Source organism: Myripristis murdjan, chromosome 22, assembly GCF_902150065.1.
Source record: "Myripristis murdjan chromosome 22, fMyrMur1.1, whole genome shotgun sequence".
NCBI lineage: Eukaryota > Metazoa > Chordata > Actinopteri > Holocentriformes > Holocentridae > Myripristis > Myripristis murdjan.
This window is the reverse complement of record NC_044001.1, coordinates 15,815,157-15,837,757: the sequence shown is the minus strand read 5'-3', so window position 1 is coordinate 15,837,757 and position 22,601 is coordinate 15,815,157. Positions and strand designations below refer to the sequence as shown.

Below are 22,601 nucleotides of genomic sequence, written 5' to 3'. Positions count from 1 at the left end.
ATATTGGAAGTGGGATTATACTTTCCATTGATATACTGTACCTAACCAGCTGGCCCTCATGTTAATTACTGGATTACCCTTTCTAATTAAAAATCTGTAAAGGGGACTTTAATAATTCATTGAATCACAGTGGCACAATTTCTTTTATTACTGTCTCCTTCCTCAACCCACCACCCCCACCCCTCCCTTTTTTTTCAAACTTAGGTAGCTCCCATGTACATGCATAGAGGCAGTAGCACCTCCTTATTCAGAGTTAAAATGTGTTAGCTTGAGGCTTAAACATGGCTTTAGCATGTTTAAATCATGCTGAGCATATCAGGGAGGCCATGCAGGCTGTTCCCTTTGATATATATTTGCAGCATAATGTGTGGGTTTGAAAATCAATGAGCGGCCCTCTTTTGATCACAGTTGTGTCCCCCATCTCACCACTCACTGAAAATAGCATATGGCCATCCTTTCACAGAGGTGAGCCACATACACACATAGTCTGGAGGTCTCATAACAGAGTTATGGGCTCTGTCACTTCCTCTTGTTTTGTTTTGTTTTTTACTTTAACCTTGTCCAGGAATGGGGTTTTCGCTGAGCATGCATGCTTTTTTTTAAGCACTTCCCCTCTTCACAGTCATTCAGTTACACACATTCACTCCTGGGAGCTGCCCAGTACAACCACAGTCTTCAACTGTTGTCCACTGAGCAGCTCCCGTGGAGAAATTGAGGTTTAATTGCCTTGCACAAGGCCACCTCACCAGCAGTTATTGAGGGAAGGGAATACGTAGGATACAGATACTATCCAAAAACACATCTCTGAGCTCTCACAATACGATTTAAAACCCAATAACCTACAGCATTTAGCAGTAGACCCTTATTTGGCTGGTACACCAAATGGACATAATGAACAACATTGAATAAAATTAAACAAAGTACATAATATAACAATGCAAAAAATATATTTCACTGATTGTGCAAACTAGTTGCAATTTTTTAAGCAAATAACAACACTTTAACCTCCAGTTAGACACTATATGGTGTCTTAGAATAAATTACAGAATAAATTAGCATGCATTTTTCAGTCTGGTAAATAGACTAGGCTTTGGTGTTTCACTGTATTTCAGGCATCTAATTCAGTAGACAAAATAATTCCTTTCTGGAGGAGCTCTGATTAGCAATCCCTCATTTCATCAGGTCTGATATGAAATATTTGAGGGAAGGAAATATAGGTCATTGAGAGCACCATCAAACAGCAGCACTCCAGCAGCAGCATGCAGGGCCACGCTTGTCTGCTGTATCTGTGAGGACATTCTCAACCGCCTGTGGGTGTTTGTAATGACCCAGTGACAGCATTTCTCTGCTGGCGGCTGAGGTGCTCAACCAAATGAATAACTCTGACCAGCCAGGAGAGAGAGAGAGAGAGAGGGAGAGAGAGAGAGGGAAGATGTGTGCGCGTGTGTCAGCAGTGCTTGTGTGTATACGTAGTGGGGAGCGGGGATACATATCCCAGCTCCTCAGACACTATTGCTCTAGTCCCCACCGGCTCCACAACAATCTACAACCACACAGACCCTCCTGCAGAGGCTCTGTTCACCGCATTTGTGCCAGTAGCGTGTACCTCTTGTGTGAGGAAATGCATCTTCCCACTGCCCTGATTGTTAGCTTGACCAGGCCACATGTTACTCTGGTCAGGGCCTCAAGAGCCCATGTCGTGATGGGAACTCGGGGAAGCCAATAAAATCAAGCTGTGAATCCTGTTAAGAGGAGATGGGAGCTTCTGACTGTGCGCTGAACTCCAAGGGACACAAAGAGATTTGCTTGTTTGTTTTCAGGAGTTCTTTAAGGTGTAGGTTTTGGTTTGTTGTATATTTCATGAATATAACATTTCTCCATTATGGATATAGATGCACTATGATGCACATGAATTGTTCATCCACACAAATATGAATTATTCAATGGTGTGATTCCCTTTACCTTTATTTTTTTTTTTTCATTCAAAATGCAATTCTTGTGAGGTGTTTAGAATCTTGGGAAGGGGAAGGGAGGGCCATACGGGGGGAAGGGAAGTTTTCTTAGTCCCACTCAGGTCCTGGCACATTTTCATTTTGCCTCTCCATCTCTGAAAATAACATCTGAAGTTATCTCTGCATCAATAGTTGCACAGGGCCATTAAAATCTACACGCAGTTAATGGACTTTCTGGCAGGAGATGTCATTTTGTTGATGCAATCCTGAGAGGACATTACTGTGTCTGAGTGTCTCCTTTGCTAATCAGTGAGGTCAAGCATTCCTGGCAATTGTTTGATGTCTCTCGTTTGGTAAAATATGCATTGCTTTAACAGGAGGACTTCCCTTATCCCTGAGATTATTCAAAATAATGAAATATATTACTATATGTAATACATTTATTATGCAACTGCTGGATGTATTATACATTACCCAAAGTGTTGGCATAATTTGTGACAAAATGTTGCATTGTCTGAGGATGTGAAATGACAAGAGATGCATATCAGAATATTCATTAGACCGATACCTCAAAACACTTCAAAATATCTGAAATTCTAAAATGTTTCAGGAAAACTCCTCTGATCAATTGCCTTGCAAGTGCAGCTTTGAAGTCACCCAGAGTACACAGAGCCAGAGTAAAGCTCAAAAAGTCCAAGACTATAAATCAAGTCTGATTTTAGCGCCGTCCACATTCACATTCTGCATTAATTCTACATGGGTACATGTTATCTTTTCACATGGGCTATGCTGGGGAGGGGGTGGAGGGTAAAGGTGGGGGGTGCGAGAGGTGGGGGTTATCAAAAACCTTGTAGCATAGCAATCATTAGAACCTTAGCCCCCTCTGGTAAGCAAGCCATGCTTCCTGTAAAGGGCCCCAGGGGATTCAGTGTGCTAATTATTTACTGAAGCAGCAGAGACTATCAAATGAGACCCCGTGCAGACTCTGACTGTGAGGGGGTGCCCTAATGGTGTAACCTGGGTAACATGCAAATAGACTGGAGAGGGGGGGAAAAGGGGGAAGGAGAGAGAGAGAGAGAGAGAGAGAGAGAGAGAGAGAGAGAGAGAGAGAGAGAGGAGAAACATAGGGTATACAATGGCCACTATGCAGAGAGTGCTGGAGGAGTTGAGGTTCACTGGTGAGTGAGGAAAGGTGGGGCCACTGAGGGGCACAGCAGCACAGTATTAGATTACAGATGCATATGAATGACCAACTGCTGGCTGTCCTCTAGCTTTAGGGGGAAATTGCATGAGCTACCCTTGAGCTGCAGCTCTGAATCTAGATGACTGCCCAACTTAATCCTGGAGTGTGTAGGTGGGGGGTCAGGAATGTTTGTCACCCTTATCACTAGACTGAAGAGCTGAGGAAAAGAAGTCTACCTTTCACAAAGTAAGTTTCACATTCCATGCTGTGGTTGCCATTATCAGAGGCTGCACTCTCCCCCATTTCACTCACATTACTGAGGACGACACAACGGTTACAAAAATATACTTGAAATCATCCAAGTTTATCGAGAATTACATCCACACCCACAAACCCACAAATAAACAATCACACAGACACACTCGCACAATCCCATACTCCAAAAATGGGGGAGGGGTAGCGCTGTGGCCTTAAATCCATGCATCTGGGCAGAAAGCCAAACAGACTTTCCTCAGCAGATAAACACAAGCAAGAAGAGCATACTGAGCTCTAATAATACACTAATATCCACTCCATTTGATTAGACAACAGCAACATTATCTGTTCAACAACCAAGTATAAACACATATGCACTAGTGAATTATCTGAAGCAATAAAACACTATACAAAATATATGGAACTTAATAAAAAATAATAATAATAATAAAAAAACACATCCTAATCTGGATTAAAATAGGATTTCAATTTACCACTTACACCCTGTATACATTAAGACCAAGACGTTGGACTAATATTGTAGATTCATGCCCTTTTAATGAAGATTAAATGAACACAGCTTATTGGGAAGTGCACGTGGCTCTTGAGACTGCGGTAATGTGCTAAAATAAATATCTAGTGCAGTCTCAATTAATGCTAAATAAGGTTATGTAAACTCTACACTGACCACAATCAAGCCAAACAACTTGTATGATTGCTCTTTAAGCAGAGTTAGATTACATTGCAAGTAAGTTCTAATAGCGCTGTGCCCTTTTCTGTGGTGGAGAGTGAAAAGGCTCTCTTTAGACTGTATTTTTTTTCCCTTTCACACACTGAGTGGAACAACAAACCTGCCATATTGCACATACTAAGCCCCACATCTGCAAGAAGAATGGCATCCAGGCAGGAGAGCTCATACAATTAAAATAATACCCAGAGTTTGGGGTGAAAAGAGAAGCAGGTGTGCAAGTGAGTTCCTGTCCTTTCAATGGATAATTCACATGACTGATGCACGACCTCAAGCACCTCCCTGAAAAAAAAGTGACCTTCTCCCAATGAGATCTTACCACCTGTCAGAACGGATTCAGAGAGGACTGATTGAACTGTTTGTTTCTGTGTCGAGCAGACAATAGCACTGCCAGCTTAAACCACTCACGACAACCTGCTGTGTCTGCTCTCTCCACAGCAGCTACCCAGAGCTTCTTTTGAAATCCTCACTAGAATGAAAAAAAATGCAGTGGTGAATGGATGATTAGACAGCAGCAGCAGCAGCAGCAGCAGCAGACCAGGTGGGTTACGTGCTTCCAGCTACACATATATTACCAGTGACTCCACCTCTTTTGTATCTGCACCACATCGAGTTAAATTGACTTTAACTCTGGTTTATATGCTTTTTTTTCTCGCTTTCCTCCTCTGCTTCTTAACTCTCTCCTCTCTTCATTCATCCTCTTCCTCCATGTGTGTGCATCTTCCATAGCAGTAAAACACCATGAGGGAATTGGGCTTTTGCCACCCCCCTTCCCACAAATGCGAAGGGATAGTAAATATCACTGCAGCAGATGGGACCGATGCTCCCTCTCTGCCTCCCTCCCATACGCAGGGACTGCAGAGCAAATGGATAGGCATCAACAGCAGCAGGAGTAGCCCCGGGCCAAGACCGGAGCAGAGGACACAGGGACCGGACTGTTGCTCAGGCAGGCAATTTTACAGACAAATTCTCCCTGACTATCAGCAAGGGAACTGCAGAACATTATGAATGACTTCTTATGAGCTCATTATATCTAAGATTTCATGGTAGACAGACATCCCAGAGATAAAAATGTAGTTTTCTCATCTGGATTCATAAGATAATATGATATTTATGGTCAAATACATACTATCCATCTTTCTTTCTTTTTTTCACCTGTTTGGATCATATTGCTGAAGTCGCTGCAATGCACACAGAGGAGGGGGACCAACTGCTGGTGTGTCATTTCAATAAACTGTCGCACTGCTTGCAGGATCTGTAAAAGCACTGGCAGTGTCTAACAGCATGACATGCTTGTATAACAGGACAGGAGAGCGTCTAGGAGCGAAGGGGGTGTCACCACCACCCCTATTACAGACAGCAGTTGTAGAGGAGACATAAATCCTGTCCACTCATCAATTAACAGACAGTAAACAGGTTTATATTTAGGCAAACGGTGTTGTTTTTGTTGTTATGAGATGTGGAGCATGGAGAGCATGCATCAGTATTCCCATAGTAATATTAGACACCCTCCCACTGGGAGAACAGGAGCACATGTGAATCAACGATGACACAACATGGACTCTTACTGCGCAGCGGCACAAGCTAAGCAGTGATGTAATGCAGCTGAGCTCACTAGGTGAGAGCGTGTATGGGGAGAAAGGGGGAAAAAGATGCGAGCAAATCATAACAGGCCTTATCCCTACTCGACTCAACATCAGTGAACAATGACAGAGACCAGCCACCAAGGGATTTTACCTTTGGAGACGAAGACAGAATTGACATTTTTTAGATGTCCACTTTAAACAACTTGCAAATTGGGAGATCAACCTCCAGCCCTCAGCTCTGCGGCAGGGGTCTTTGTGTAAGTGTCACGTACAGCGTTTGGCCGTGACATCCCGGGTTATATGAATGATTTAAACGCTCAAGGGATTGGAAATTACTTTCTTTTGTCGCCACAATATCCCCCTGCTGGATTCCTGGGAGGACAGTATCTCATTCAGTGTCTCCTGAGCATTCTAGATTTCCATTTATTTATTTAAGGAGGAAATAGAAGGAAATTTCAACGGGTCACTAATTTCATTTCAACATGTACCAATGGCATTAGCCCTGAGCAGATATTTCAGAGGAACACAAAATCAATGTTGAGATTCTATTGGGAATAGCCCTGGAACCCATTAGCAACTTTGACCAATAGGTCAGGTAAAGTAATAGCTAGATAAATGTTTTATTACAGATTCGCAAACTGACTTAATGGGGGGGGGGCAGTACCTGTGCAGCCATGCATGGCAAATATTCATCATTAGATTCTATTGCTGTAATGAACACAAATCTCTCAGTGGCCATGGCTTCTGGTTCTTTATGTATGGTCTGCTAAAGGTGGGTCTCCTCTAACCAGGCCTCGAGGGAGACAAAAGCCAGCATCTGTGCTCTTCCAGAAGTATAGAGGAGGCAGTCCAACACCGTAGAAAAATCCAATCAATGCAAATATATGTTTTTACAGATTACTTATGGCTTGTTACGCTAATCGCATTGCAGATGACATCATATATAGCTGATATATGTTCTACTATTCTCTGCTCATTTGTTTTAATACACCAGTGACACATCAGCGTACCAACTACAGCTCTACTAAGGATGACAACATCAGCTCCCTCGATGCACAGCTATGAATATCACTATTTATATAAATGTATGCAGCACATACATTTATGTTGTTGTTTTTTTCAAGCACTTATTCTTTTTGCAATCTACAATGTATTTTATCCACTTTCAACTGTTTTTTTAAGTGGATAACAGGCTATTCAAATCCATCTTCACTCTCCAGATTGACCTGCCACCCGTTTCCTATGCATTTACCAGGGAGATTATGACAGATAGATGGACATCAGCATTAGGAAAAACCTTCAGATTTCGCTTCCAGGATTGACACGGGCTCTGAAATAGGCTTTACGCGTTTTTTTCAGAGATTTTAAAAAAGTATCTGCCACGGAATAACGGCCATTGTTTATCCCTCAGTGAGCATATGTCACATTAAGACATTTTTTTCAGCTCTCTCTTCACACAGCTCTCAAGCGGTTCTGTGCTGGGGTGAGTGCTACTTTTCTGAATGGAAGCCAGACAGACTGAGAGCTCCCACACGCTGAGAGGAGCGGCTCCTGTTTCCAGCTCCGTCTCCAAGGGGACAAGAAATCCCACCAATCACATCGCTCAGCGTAGCCAAGCGGGCAATTCAATTTCTTAAAGCCACAGTGTCCGTTTTCGAGGGAGGCATTATGAAGGCAAGAGGAGATAAAACAGCACATCTGAAAAACAGTCTCGAGCAGTAAAACATTTCAACACCGCAATTTACAAGTTTTCCTTTTTTCCTTTTTATTAAATGTGAATTCACATGTTAGTTTGAGCCCATCCATTTCAAAGTATCCGCCTACATACAAAATAGGCATCATTCTGTCATCACATCCTTTTCAAACGCAACAAATAACACATTTGTGTACATATATTCACAAACTGAAAGGACAGTTGATGGTGGTAGGTACTTATTTATTAAAAGATGAGTCAAAGACAGATTCACACTTGGAATGTGAAGTAACTACTGCCTAAAACTTCCAACAAATGTCTTGGCATATAATTAGGTCATATTCCAAAACCTTTTATTCAAACAGACTTCATATGTAAGACCCACATAAAAATAAACAATATCTGCTTTTTTAAGTGCAAGAAATAAAAATACAGGTTTATGGTTAATGTTTTAAGAAAAGAAGGCAGTCTTCAGTTTTAAAATAAAGTTTCATTTTATGAAACAGGACTATGGAATGTTCTTTTTTGCTTGCTTGTTGAACTAATGCCAGACCATTTTCTCTTTTTTAAACCAGACTATGCCCTATTGCAGATCTCGCTTTTCCCTAATTTTTCAGAGAATTTCAGTCACTGTTTGGTGACGAATATGCCAAAAATATCCAATCTTGTGAGTCAAATAACATTCAAATTGGGATACTTATCCATGTCAATATTATGCATCACACCATGAGGCCATATTAAATTGTTTTGTATCAGTTCCAGCTGATTTGTTTATTTTGTGCCTGGACAGGCTGAAGCATCATAACAGGTAATGATGTTGACAGTGCACAAGTCTGTTTTTCCATCACTTGCTACAATTGTTGATGGTCTGTATCTTAAGAGTATATATTGCACAAAAAAATGAGGGGGGAAAAACAGTATGTGCCATAAAAAATACCAAAATCCAGTTTCACACCTGCGATTGGGACCCATCCACATATCACGAGTATGATATACATAAACTCCTAACTTTACTATATTACAGTACATATACAATCTTGAAACTAGTTCCAGCTCTGAGGTATGTGTTCCCCATGATGCCATTGTATCGTCTACAAATACTCAACAAATCTGCTCTACAACTGTACAAAACCTAGTTTAAAATCACAAGGCATTTTTGATGCAAGTTTTAATTTAACTTAATCCTTAAAACCAGGACTCCCTTGCATGCTAAAAACAAATGATAAAGGGAAGAAGTGCCTGAAACTCACTGAAAGCACAGTAAGAACATTCCCTTTTAACTGTACAAAAATATGCCTGAAAATATCTTACTTTTCTTTTAAAAAGATGAGGTCTGTTATGTATCAAAATGTTTCCCCCCACACATGTATTCTGCAGGGGTTTAGGCTGCTTAATTTTCCAAACCAGGAGGTAAACGGAATCAGTTACAAAAAAACAAACAAACATTTGCGGCATTTAGAAATTACATAAACCGTTGTAAAGTAACATCCTGAACAATTGTCAGTTCACAGATTTGCTTTGAGTCAGTCCACAGTCCGTTTTCAGCTCCCTGCAGTTTTTTTGTTTTAAGAGGATAAGATGCATAGAAGTTCACAGATTTTTCCCTTTGTGGTCCGTTTAAGCTGAACAGTAATTGCAGACCTACGGGGAAAAAATCCATAAAACCCTGTCATGCTGCCAGAAAAACGTCTGCAGACTTTGCTTTTTTTTTTTTTTTTTTTCTTTTTTGCTACCAGCTTCATAAGCATCTCATTCCTCAAACCTCACCTCGCCTCCTGGTCCTCCACCTCCCTCCAGGACCCTTTAGAAAAACCCACAGGAGGCAGGGCTAGGGACAACTTGACCAGGACACATATATAATTTCATTTCTCCCTTCTCTGTTATTACTAGAGGACCTTTTTTCAATTCAGTATGTGAACACCAGGTCGGAAAAGTTCGCCTCCAGCCAGTCCCCGGCAATCATCTCACTGAGTTCTGGCGTGCAATAGTCTGGAAATTCAAAGTGGGAGCCCAGGCTGCCCTCACTGAACGAGTCCAGGTCCTTATCCACAAGAGACAGGGAGAGGTTTCCTGAATTGGGGTTGCCCAGCTCCGAGCCTGGGCCGCTGGGGGCGAAATTTAAACTAAAGTCAAAGAGCAAATCGTCCGCATCCTCGCCGGAAGAGGAGCTGCTGCTGGAGGAGGAGGAGCTGGATGTGGAGACCGACCTAGAGGATGCTGGTGAGACGGAAGCAGGGTGCAATGTGCTCTGCTTGGTAATGTTTTTGATATTGTAAAACAGTCTGTTGTTGTTGCTGTTCCGCACTTCTTCGTACATGCTCGTCCCCTCGGACTCGGCCGAGGAGCTCAAAGTTGGGCTTGCGGGAACTTTGGCTACATTGTACGGCCTCAGGCGCTCCTCGTCCCCCGGCTTAATTCCCATCCGGTAGTCCTCCTCGTACTCGTCGTCGTCGTCCTCGTCGGTGAGCTCACTTTTCACAGTCTTTGCAACTTTTAAGCTGGGAAACACGCAGTCCTCCCCGTAGCCGTGAGAGGACTTGGAGCCGCTCTTAGTCTTTATCTTTGAGCACTTCTTGTTGGGAGTCTTTGCAATTTTACCGCACTTCTCCGGAGACGGTGCTGATGACTTTGAACTGTCGAGCTTTGGTTTTTTCTTGGGTCTGTACTTGTAGTCGGGGTAGTCGGCCATGTGTTTTAGCCGCAGCCTCTCGGCTTCTCTGATAAACGGGATCTTTTCGCTGTCCTTGAGCATCTTCCACCTCTTCCCCAGCCGTTTCGAAATCTCTGCGTTGTGCATGTCCGGCGACTGCTCCATGATTTTTCTCCGCTCGATTTTGGACCATACCATAAATGCATTCATGGGTCTCTTGATGTGACCGGTCGCTGTCTTGCACCAGTCCGGGTTTATCGCTACGGGGCTGCATGCCATAAACTCACTCTCCTCCGAGTCGGTAGCCTCCCGCGACATGCTCCCGTCCGTCTCGCTGTTGTCTGTGTGCTGCACCATTGTCCCCCCCTTGTATTTCAAGTTACTTTGTCTCCGGACGCTGCAGTGTCTAACAGCCCACACTGCCAAGACGGCTCAGCTCTTTTTCTTTGCGCCGGTTCGTCCACGTCCTCTGCGTTAATGTGAGTCTCAGGCTCTGCACTCTTTTTCCAGAGTTACAAACTGCCTTCTTAACTAGTTATCAGCTTTTTCATGTCCCCTGCGTCATGGAAAGCCATCCAATCACGTCCCTTCCACTCCGCCCAGCAGACTCCATCCAAGACTCCCCTTAACCCTTTTATTCCTCCCTCCCAAGCTCTCATTGGATTGGAGGTGGGGATTTGTGGTACACAGTGTCTGGGGCAATACGCCGGGCGAGACAGGCATATTAAACACACAGTTAGCACTATGCGCTCCTGAGATGAACATCACGCACCCAAGCGCGTATAAGGCTAAGGCAAAAACTCGCGGCTTACCCCCCACCCATCCCCTGTATTTTAGAAGTGAGTGGGGAAAACAGCTCTGTCTCCAGACAGACAGTTACACTTGGCAGATGCGTCTGGAGGAAAAGATGTGGGTCTGTGTGATTATTTGCTTTTTTTTTTTTCTTCCCTAGGTTGGATACTGAAGGTGGCGCTTGGACACTGTTGCAGGCGCCTGGATGCGTTGGTGCTCCTGCTGCCTGTCTGCTGTAGATGGATACATTTAGTAGGCTAGAGCAAGACTCAGTGCTGTCATTAACTTAACTATAACCTCATGCATTTCACAGTTATCTCGCAGCAGCCAAGTGTTATTACACCTTTTATTTTCAGTGTGGCTTGATTAAAAAAAAAAAGTAGGTCATTAGTCCAATCTATTTTTAAAATATGGGCTGTAGTGAGTGGACAGCTCAAACACACTCCAAATAGATTTAGTCAATTTGGAAAGATTTTAGATATTATTTAATACAGAGATAGATAATTATCATATTTCTTGTTTGGTAACAAATTTATAAGGGTGTTTCAAAATTCAGACTCAAACTAGGAAATCCATACAGGCAAATATTTACAGTGAGCACAAAAAAACATGCTCTGCATTTCATATTCATTTGAGATGTGGTACAGCATGAAACGATCTTTCTCATGAGCATGCAAGCAAAGCAATAACACTCAGACTGCAACATTTGGCTGTGCAGCCCTGAGCGGAGCCCATGCAGCCAGGCAGGGATGGAGGGCTCCCTGCTGAGTTTGCTGTGTCAAGAGGCAGTATAGCATCTAGCTGGCGTCTCCTGCACCCCATGCGCCCCCTCCCACCTCCCCGGCTCTGGGTGGCAGCCAGCAGTGCTATTGGAGGCTGGGGCGATAAGGCGTCCTGCTTTTTTCTCTCTTCTTCGTCCCCTAGAGGGCAATCACTTACCCTTTTGAAACCCTCCCCCCACCCAGCCACCGTATTTTCCCCAGCTGGCGCTTATGAAGTGTCTCTACTGATACAGAGAGAGGGAGATAGAAAGGCAGAGCACGGATAGGAGGGAGAAAGAAAAAGAGAAAGAGGCACAGAAAGGGGAAGAAGAGTGGGGAGAGGAGACAGAGGCAGTTTGAGAGAAAAACAGAGAGATAGAGGGGCTCTTTCCTTTGCATCCTTGGAGCAGAGAGGCAGTAGGTAGTCCTCCCCCTTCTCTGTCTCTGTCTCTCTCTCAGACAGAGATAGGGCTGAAATGCTTTATCATGACCACCCTGTGCTGATTAAGCCTTATCAGATATATGTGCCGGAGCAGGAGTCTCAGGAGGTTGGCGCATGCACATGCATGTTTCACTGTCAGTGCGTTCTTTCTGATGGATTCATTTGAGCAGCATTTGATCTTATGATCGGCACAGACATGGGTAGAGCAGATTATTTTGAATGAATTGATAGCAGGGTATCGTATTTAAGTAGAATTTGCAAGCATAATTGCCATGTGTCTGCGCCGAATTCTAAGAAACTGTCTGTGTACTTGAAAACCTGATGTCCCACTTGCACAGAAGAATGCAAATTCACAGTTGTATTTTCTTCTGATTTGCCAAGTGGCACTTATTCCTTGACAGAAAAAAAGAACAGTGTTTTCAGTGATTTGTTCAGCCATATCATAGAAAATGACGGTATTACAGCACACTGCTTGAACCGTGTTGTCCCTCAGCCCCTCTCTGAGGGAGAAAAAGATGCCTCAAATCTAATTCTATTTCTTCAGCATAAAGGCTTTATTTTTGTGTTCATATATAAATATCTCACCCCAGACTGCTCAAGCCAGCCCAATCTCTTTATATGAGGATTTGATGCAGGACATGAATCACAGGACTGCTTAATGATGAGCATGCAGGGCGGCTGTCCTGCTCATTAGCATGGCTCATTATTGGCTGTGAATGAGGTGCTGGTGTCAGCCCATCCAAGAGCCTATGAGTCATCTTAGGGAGGGTCTCAGCGCCATGCCTGCCTCACACAGATACACCAGGAGCAACCCACCCCACCCCCGTCCCCCACCACTGCCTCATTCAATGACTAGGACTGTGATCAATGTGTTAGAAGAGGAAGTAGAGTTGTGGGATATTGATACATGTTGTGGACTCATTTAGTTTTCACTCTGAAGATTAAAAGTTACTATACAGCGAAAATTCACAGAGCTGCATTACAACTGTGTGATTTCAAATGCGCTGTGATTTCTAATACCCTCAAGGCAGATGTTTTAATGCTTATTTGCCATTTTTTTTGTGTCAAGGGAGAGGGCATTTTATTCCAGAGCGATGGGGTGTTGAATTAAGCAATGGTTTCCATGTAAGAACATTGAAAAAAGGTTTCAGGAGAAACAATTCCCCTTGCATTGCTTATCTAAAAGCCCCCCAAAGCAGCTGCAGTTTTCACAAAGGGTCAGTGAAGCGTTAGATCAATACTAACCCTGGCTAGAGGCTATCTGATGCTCAAAATGCATGGATCCATCTCCTCTGCATAGCCCAGAGACAGGTGTGGACTTCTGGAAGCTGCTATCTGATGGCTTCACAATGGGTAGGGGGTTGGAGGGAGGGGGGTTAAGGGGGTGGGGGGTTCAGAAGGGTGGAAAGAAAGCGGAGTTGTTTTGGTAACACATAAAAACGCAAATTAACTTTTCACTTGACAGACACATTCTTGAATATCCTGTGTGCTCAGGTTACAGTGTTTATTGCAGTGCAGTGAATTGGTGTTTTTCTAGCCCATATAGTGGAGTCACTTAATGGTAGTCTGGTGCTATCCAAGCATGCATAGAATATGTGTAACCAGTTTCAGCAGTTTGCAAGTAGGTAGGCTACACACCCCTGTCTCTCTCCTTGCAGACTTGCACTCTTGTGCAGTCTTTTCAATCCACGGCTGAGGCTGGAGTTGAAACCTGATACCCAGCTTGTGAATACAAAGATTTATAGTTTGTACACTCCTTGCCAGTTACCTCGACCCATTTAGCCATTTGAGGTGGTGAGATGATACTAAAACAACCTATGCCAGCTGCCCACCATCCATTTCAGTGCCACTGCCTCTCGCAATGGTTTCATTACTCAAGGAGCACACACAGTCTTCCTCTCTCTCAAGATAAGGGAAGCTTTGACAATGAGGAGGATCTCACAGCAGTTTGGAGGTTGTTGTTTCACCACTTAAAGTGTTTGGTCCCCCCAAGTCCTTTTTTTTTGCCCCGTTGTTGCTTTACATTCTCGACTCAATGCAAATGTATCTCCAGGGTGTCAGGTTCTTTGTTGACCTCCTTGATGTGGCCTCTGTCTCTCAAGGTCTGATGCTTAGCAGATACTTGAGAGTGGAGTGTCTTGTCGTGAATGTTAACAGCTGACGCTGGAGCACTGTGCTGGAATGTTTGTCACAGGGACACACAAACAATCAGAGGCCAAAGCTGCTGGCACCCTGTGTGCACTTGTCCTTGCAACAACACTCTGCTCATTTACAGGGGCCAACACTATTCTGAATTCAGTCCATACATGCATTGCATTGCATTGAATTATGGACTGTCAAATGCGCACCATTCAAAATGAGTAACCCTTTAAATTACAGTGGCCTAATTTCAGTCATTATGTTGTAATTAGTTTTATGCTAAATATAACATATGGTAGATTGAGTTGCAGAAACTGCTGGAAGTAAGTAACTTGTAGTGCCTTTGCTCTAGCAACAATGGTGTGCTGTTCTCCCACAAAACCAAATCCAACCGTTCCACCGTTCAGTCAGCCCATACAGCAGGCTGCGAACGCACTTTCCACAAAGCAGCTCGGTAAACATGTGAGCTCTAGTTGGTAAGGTGTGGGTGCTGGCCACAAGTAAATTTGTAAATGAATCCCCAGTAGCTGAGGTGAACGTTTGCACTTTAAAAATGGGATGTGAATTTGGCTTTACAGTAGTGGGCTACCCATAACTAGTCTCTGATCCAGGTGACGACTGTTGGAATTCTGTAAGAAAACATGGAGTTTCCTGTCTGAGCTCCTAACCTCTCTCTCCACAGCTCAGACACTGCCCTACTAACCATGGGGAATCCACAGAGGCCTGGAGGAGATGACATCATCCTAGAGCAACGCTGGCTCACACAGTACAGTATGTTCTACACTAATCATATTGCCATGTCATTCCCCGTAAGGTCTGCCTATTTAAATCCTTTAATTATATACCAAGAGCATTGGAACTGTGTTTACTGTATGAGTCCGGTGTACCTAGTTTTGTATTGGACACTGTGCCTTGTGCTAATAAACTTGTGTGGAGGAAGAGCCCTCCAGGCGCTCACAGCCACTGTAATGAGAGTGTGTTTAGTCTGGAGACTGTGTAGGACTAATACTGATGGATTGTATGGCTGCAGGTCAGGTCTTGCTCCTCTCACACACACTGGTGGAGACTATAGAAACAGCATGGGAAAGTTTCACTTGCAGGATGATCATTATGATTTATGCGTAATATAATATTAATACTTATTATTGCCATGTTAACACCAGATAGATCAACACTACACAACACTGCTATAAAAACACAAATTGAGGACCGGGGGATACAGCCCCTGTTTAGTAGTGAAATGGCAGAATGGCTCGTCAATAGTGGCAGTGTCAATCATAAAACCAGGAAAAGCAGCATAACATCAGTCTGTTTATCACGTTGTAGTCAAGCAGTTGATTTCTAAGAAGTATGGGATTGTTCCCATTGAAGCCATGCAGCTCTGCTTCTCTGCTGGCCAGCCCAGACTTGCCCCCTCATAAGATAAGATAGTGTTGACTACAGGCCAGTCTGTGTAGAGACTGGTGAGGGGCCTCCGGTGTGCTTAGTCACCCTCTGTCGTATCCTGTGCTCTGAAGTTTTACTGGTTTATGATCTTTGCACCACCAGTCGAATAGTGACAGTTCAAAGCGGCATGACAAATCGCAGAATCCAAGCCCTTTGGGCAAATCTCAGGCAGCACTGTGTTAGGTCCTCAATTTTTTATAATTAGCTGGTGTGCTTACTAGATCATCCAGAATTAAAGTTAAGGTTTATGTTTTCCTCTGAGATGAATGAATAATGGCAGTGTTTCAACATGTATGATGGTGTGTTTTGCCTAGATGGCTTCTTGTCATGTTGTATTAATATTACGGTTCATTTTATACTATAAAAAAATAATGTCATAAAGTAATGATTGTCTAAAACCACTTGTAACCCAGAATGCAGAGGTACAACATAAAATTCATTTTAAAATGCAACTATCTTACCGCAGTTTTTATTGCTTCTATTGTTTTAAGAGTTGTATTAGAGGCTAAATAATATCATGCATAGTGTATATCATACAAACTAATGCATGAAGCAGTCCTTGACCTTACTGTTTGCCAAAAAACAAAGATTTTGTCACAAGCCAAGACATGGTTGGACAAAACACCACCATGACAATCAACTGTGCACAGCGGGCTTTAACCTTGAAAACAAAAACAAGAAATAATGGACCCATAGAGAGACAAACACCCGGAAGCAAATCTGAGCATTCACTCTTGTTTGAACAGTGACCAGATAAGATAGCTTAAAGTTATCAGCACAAGATGGATTCCCTGGGGTGCTCCCAGGAGGTGTTTCATCACTGTAGTGGGAGGGAAAAAGAATCAATCCCTCAAACCACAGACAATGACACATAACCACCAAAAACTGTAGTGAAGTTAATTAATATACCTATAACAGCTTTGTTTTTGTCAAAAGCACTCGCTGGTTTTCAAAGGTGGGTTTAAACAGAACAAGGTGAAGAGGAACACTGTCTCCGCACAGTGGAACAACATCCAAAGTAAATATTATGTGACACTGTAAACATAATCATAATCATGTGGACTAAAATAAACATGTACGTCTTGCCCAGCCATGAGGCCAACTCTGGGGATCGTATACACTATTCATAATCAGAGAGGATAGCCTTTGTCCTGTTTTCCATATAGCACCATCAAATCACATTCATTTTGAAATCAAAACAAGCACACACAAGCATTATAAATTGTATATTGTCTTGTAGGTATGTTTGAACTCTTTTAAATGTCAACGAAATTCTTCACAGAAGGTCATTTCAATATCAACCTTCACATGCAAACATGTAAACTTTTCCTCAAAGGCATTTGTGTACTGAGTACATCTCTGAAAAGACCAATGGCCCAACAAAAAAGAGGAAACTTCAATAGAGTCCATTCACTTCTTTTTTACTTTGCATTACATATGCACATATAGACTGGTATTTTTCCCAGCATTCCATCCATATCAGAGCCTTAATATGCCCTCCCCATATAGCAACTCACTGCCCTTTCCTTCAAGTCTCTTAAGGATTTCATAGACAGGCTTCAAGAAAGATTTTCATAAATGTCCTCTTTTGCAAATCCCCCACATCCCTCTGTATGGTCGGAGAGCTATCTCTACTTTAACAGTAAAGGTCACTGGAGGAGACTTACGGATATGGGAAGGCTAGGAAGGCTAAGCTGTGTGCATGTTACACAACTATCTAGAAATCAATAATAGACAGTTTGGTAATGAGTGTGGCAGATCACAGGACTAACTCATATGTGGCAAAGCCTGGTGCATTTGTCAGACTTTGTTTAGCATTTACAATAAGATGTATTCAGTAGGTGAGTAGGTTGTGGTTGTGAAGTTTGGAAGTTTTGGATCAATGCAGAAATAAACAGTACCTCAAGTCCGAGGTGTTAGATACTGTTGATATGTGTTAGTAATAATACTGATGTGTCCTTGACTGTATACAATCACATGACTGGACATTGGTGGCCTTTTTTCCTGCGAATTGACGGAGGCTTTATAATTGCTATCACGCCATATGACTGAAATCTGATTGTTAACATAAGATCTCACATTCTTCCAAATGGAGTTCAATTCTCAGTTGAAGAGGTCAGGATTACAAGATGAGAGCTGCAAGACAATTCAGATAATAAAACGGAATGCAAAGTTTCGAAAAGCCAGGGAAAGAATGAATTTAGTCATAAAAGTGCCAGCGGATTAGCGCTTCTCTTATTTCCGACATTTCCTCTTTGATACCTCCCTACACTAATCTCATTATAAGTGTCTGTCAAGCATACATGACAATTCATTTTAACAAGGTAGAGTTTCCTGCTCCCTTTAAATTCTCAGCCATCTTCACAAATGAAAACACATGAGAGGTTCCTCTGGAACAGACATTGGCTAACAAGGAGAAAAGAGAGTCAGGCTCAGCACTTTTGATCATTTCAAACCCTGACTAATGGAAACTGTTCCAATGTGAATGTGTTTTCCTTGTAAATGTGTTCAGTGTGACCACTGCCATGTTTAATGGTGTAATGACCCAAGAGCTTTGTAGTTGGTGTTCAGGGCTCTCCTGGTGAAAAGTAGCAGTAAATATCTGTATTTGATAAATTTTCACATTACATTTTTCTTCCTTCATTGAGTTCAGTATGTGACTCTTTATAGTAAAGTTATTCTGGTTGGTGACATTTTGGTGGAAAAAAAGATCCTCAGTTGGCTCATCAGGAGTTTTTATTCCCCTAAAAGCTTCATATAATCTTTATCATGAGTCACTGCAATAGTGGTGTATTGTGAACAGCACATGAAACATATTGTATTCCAGATGAACCTGTAGAGAGAGCAACACATAATTAGTGCCTTGTTAACGGTGAAGATCCATTACAGCATACTTAGTATGATACTAGAATAGTATATGCTAGAATAAATTGTTTGCCAACAGATCATAATGATTTTGCACTCTCTAATTGTGTTTTGTGTTAGAACTGCACCTCCCTTTTTCTTTTAACACGTTTGCACAAAAATGTAAAAAATATCCTGAGGCATTATTTTTGAACTACTTTTATATAACAAGCTGCATGCATAAATATTACATTGGCTCGCTGTCTTCAGCATAGCACACCATCTCATGTAGCAGCTGCTGGTATATGTAACTTCCAAAACCACGCAAGAGAAGGTGCCCATAATAGGCTTCAAACTAACTGTCTAGATATATGGTGACCCCTGTGATCTCTATCTGTCCATCACTGCAGTAATCTCGCCATTGAGGATAAATACTGTGAAAGGTCTTAAAGTACTTGGAAGACCAGTACCTTAATCATGTCTAATCCCTGGTAGCTAGAAATGTCTTGGGGGGACATTCGATGGACACATCACCCCAATTAGCAGTAGTCGTAGCTTTAAAACCCTGTCATTAGGAGCACATAACCCTTCTGTCACTCACCATTGCTGCTGTTGCTCCCATTTAGTGCACTATTACAATTTGTCACATTTATGCATAACAAGTGCATGTTTTTTAACACATGGTAGCATGCACTCACACACATGTATGCGCATATACACATGCACAAATATACAAACCACATTCCAACAGTAAATGGCGGTACATCAAAACAATTCCTATATTCAGTTTTCAGTGAAGCAAATCGTTATACGTTATGTTGCCTGTGGGTGTATATTCCTAATAGGCTGACTTATGTATGACATTCGGCTAAGCACTAATTTAATAAGACAGGGAATGTTACCTGATCCACAGAATGCCCATAAAGTTCTATTTGACACAGCCTATGGCATCTATTGGGGCTTTGTGGGTTCCACCATTCATCTAGTTGCCTCAGTGCACTGAAGTTTGCATACATGTACTCAGCGTGGCTTTATCTGAAACTCTGCTAGCTAAATAATGCCCAACATTGCCCTGCCTGGTCACTGTCATGGATTCTCACAAGCACTGAGTGACCTGGTACCAAGCTCATAACGTTAGGGGTAGCTGAGGAGCTGTTTCTGCTGTGAGGCATCAGCAGTTTTAGGGCCACTTCACGCTCTTCATGGAGCGGCAGCCTGAATATGACAAACGCATCACTGCAGGCACTGCTCGAGCACTCCTGCTTTGACTTTGGTCTTGGCTGCCCTGCTGTTTCTCCTGCTCCTGTCAGCAGAAGATGACCCCATGCCCTTCACAGATGATAGCAACAATATTGTGCTCTGGTCTGTCTCTTCCCAGACTGCGTCATGCGTTTCAGCTATTCTCCTTCATCAGCGAGGCAAGATTTCTCCATGATTGTAAGAGCAACCTGCAGCAACTGTCTGTCTCCCGCCCTCCCTCAGCACTTCATCCGTCTGATTGAACAAAGCCTACAAACCAGCAAAAGCAATGAGATATGCTTTTGTCGTCCCTCTTGTTGGATGACGTCTGGGTGTTTGTGGAAGTTACCTGGTTAGAGTTATGTGGACACCTTCTTCTTCTTCTTCTCCTGGCAAAGTAAAGACAAAATCACAGTACAGTCCGTAAGAGCAGCCAACAACCTGGGGCTGATCAATGTATCTCCATCATGTCTGCTCATATGCAAGACTTCCCCTTCAGTTGATGAGACTGACAGCATTCCTAAGGGTAGGACAACAACACAACACCATCAAGAGCATTGCTACCATTATAGTTCATGACAGGGTGTGACGCACAGGCGTGAGTGTTAATTTGGTCTCCCACAGAGGTCTCTCCTTCATTGGACAGCCTGTGTCCTGTGATATTCATTGATAAAGAGAGGCCAGAGTCCGTTAGCTGAACAGTTTTGAATGCTGTGTGAAAAGGAAGGAGCGGTTCAGTGGATTGACAGGGTATTTGGGCTGCACTACACTTCCTTTGCATGTTCTTTACACTTATGTGGGGCACATAGCTATGCAGAGACACATACAATGATTGTTTGTGTGCCACAGCCCATGGGGATAGAGTGGCTGGTAAGCCCGTGTTAAAACAGAGGCTAACTCTATGGCTTTGTGAAGGCATATCACAAGCTTACATATCAGTGGGCAGAAACCCTCTAGTAGCTATACAAGTGCATTCTACACAGAACATCAGCAAGCTTATTCAGGGAGAGTGTGGAGAAGATGAGTGTCCATTCATCAGACTGTATTTGTTTTTTGTTTTTTTGTTGTTGTTTTTTTAACCAGGTCTGGGGCATAGACCCCCACTCTCTGTGACACATGGCTTAAGGAGGAATTAAGGTTAATTTATAGTTATGTATCATGTTGGTGGAATTGCGCCATAGTGTCTTATGCTGGTGTGAGCACTTATAGTTCTGCATAGCAGCGTCTGTGTGCATGCTGAACCGATCAATGTAACACTCAGAACACACTAGTGGTGTTCAAAGTGATATTTTGGGATATCTCTCACTGTGACTTTAGTGACATCTTGCAGTCTGAATAATTTAGGAATGAGTTGGCAACATCAGCACATACTGTCAAAGCTCCTCAATCCCAGCCAGTTGAAGAGAGGCAATAACCAATGTTGCCTTCACTTGTTAAATCCACTCACAAAACAGGGAAGTAGCACAAAGCGATCAAGAAGATCAATAACAGATCTTGTGGTCTTGCATCACTCAACTCAGAGTTACATTTCTAGAGAGGTGCACATAAATTACAGTGGCAGCTTCCACGGGCTACGCAGGAGCCACAAAAACCTAAAGTGCCGTTTTGACGCACAAGTGTAAATTGACCTTTCAGAGTAAAGGTGTCTCAACATTGAGATGGTCATGCTGTTACACCCGACTGATAAGCCCTTCCACAGTACAGCACGAGTTTAGTTCCCTTTCCCTTGCTAGTAGATGAGAGGGGCGCTGACCCTGACTGATTTGCAGATGTACACAGGAGCAGTCAGACAGGTGGGAGTCAATCAGGTGTGCCATGTGTTTGACATAATCATGTTGCAGCAGGGGGTGTAGTTATTGGGCTTCACTCCCTAAGCTAATAAAACCCAGTAAGAGAGCAAGGCCTATGTTAAATAGATCTGTAGTTATGCATGGTAACTCCAGTTGTATGATCAAAGGGAAAGCCCTCTAACGACTCACCTGTAGCTCAAAATGTTGCTGAGGGCTTAATGGATCCAAAGTGCAGGTGCCTTCGCCTCATATAGCCTAAGAACCCATACTGTTGAGAAGACCTATCCTGGCCAGCTGAGCACATGCATGCAAATTTTAGTATGCTGAGGCAATTAGATGAGCGGCCAGAGAGTTGCACCTGTGATCATAGAACCAGAGTTACCATGTGTAACTATCGTTGCACCATGTAGACTACCACTCCGACTTATACTGTATTAGAATTATACCCCTGAAAGAAACATGCATTTTAGATACCTTTCTTTTCGTTAATGAAAGATAGGGGAGAATGTACATGCATTTTGAATGTCCATATAACTATCACCTCAGTATGCAGATAGGGTCCCTGGTGTTTTAGCGTGAGATGGTCTTTGCAGGCCTTTGCTGGTAGACAGAGGAGCATTAACTGTTATCTTGGCAAAGGCACTACCATTAAGCCTGCAACAATAAGAGCAGGGTCAAGGATGAAGTTGAATGACAGCTCAGGATGAATACAATTTCTGAGGAAGCGATAAAGAGGGGTCTCGTACTCACACTAAAAAGCAGAATAATAATTTTTTCACCAGGTTGTCTGCTCCTACATATTTTCATTCTTTGCTCCATTCTAGAGTGAAGGGGTCAGATATAAAGGAGGACAATGACCAAGCCAGTGAGATTGATGGTGAGGATGAACAGGCCAACAGAATCTCGGCTAAATCAAAGCCATTGACTGTTAATGAAAATAAGAGAGAGACCGCACTGTAAATCATCTTACGGTCTAATATATTAGTGATAATGAATTCACGCTGCCACGTTTAACCTTAGTTTTGCAATTCATTATATTTGAGATTAACAAGGGAGGGAACTTAAGTGAACTGTCTGCAGG

The 22,601-nt window shown here is 42.8% G+C and overlaps 2 protein-coding genes across 2 annotated transcripts in view; both read right to left on the bottom strand.

Annotated features, from left to right (window-relative positions):
- rnf144aa (ring finger protein 144aa) overlaps nucleotides 1-22,601 on the bottom strand; it is a 350,348-nt gene that overhangs the window by 227,057 nt on the left and 100,690 nt on the right. The window lies entirely within an intron of this gene.
- Nucleotides 9,005-10,638, bottom strand: sox11a (SRY-box transcription factor 11a). The gene has a single exon (XM_030081839.1). It carries the CDS (start codon nucleotides 10,422-10,424, stop codon nucleotides 9,324-9,326), a length of 1,101 nt encoding a protein of 366 aa, XP_029937699.1. The 5' UTR covers nucleotides 10,425-10,638; the 3' UTR covers nucleotides 9,005-9,323.

What these genes read in the sequence shown, in the direction of transcription:
- sox11a (XM_030081839.1), bottom strand. Translation starts at nt 10,424, where the DNA reads ATGGTGCAGCACACAGACAACAGCGAGACGGACGGGAGCATGTCGCGG.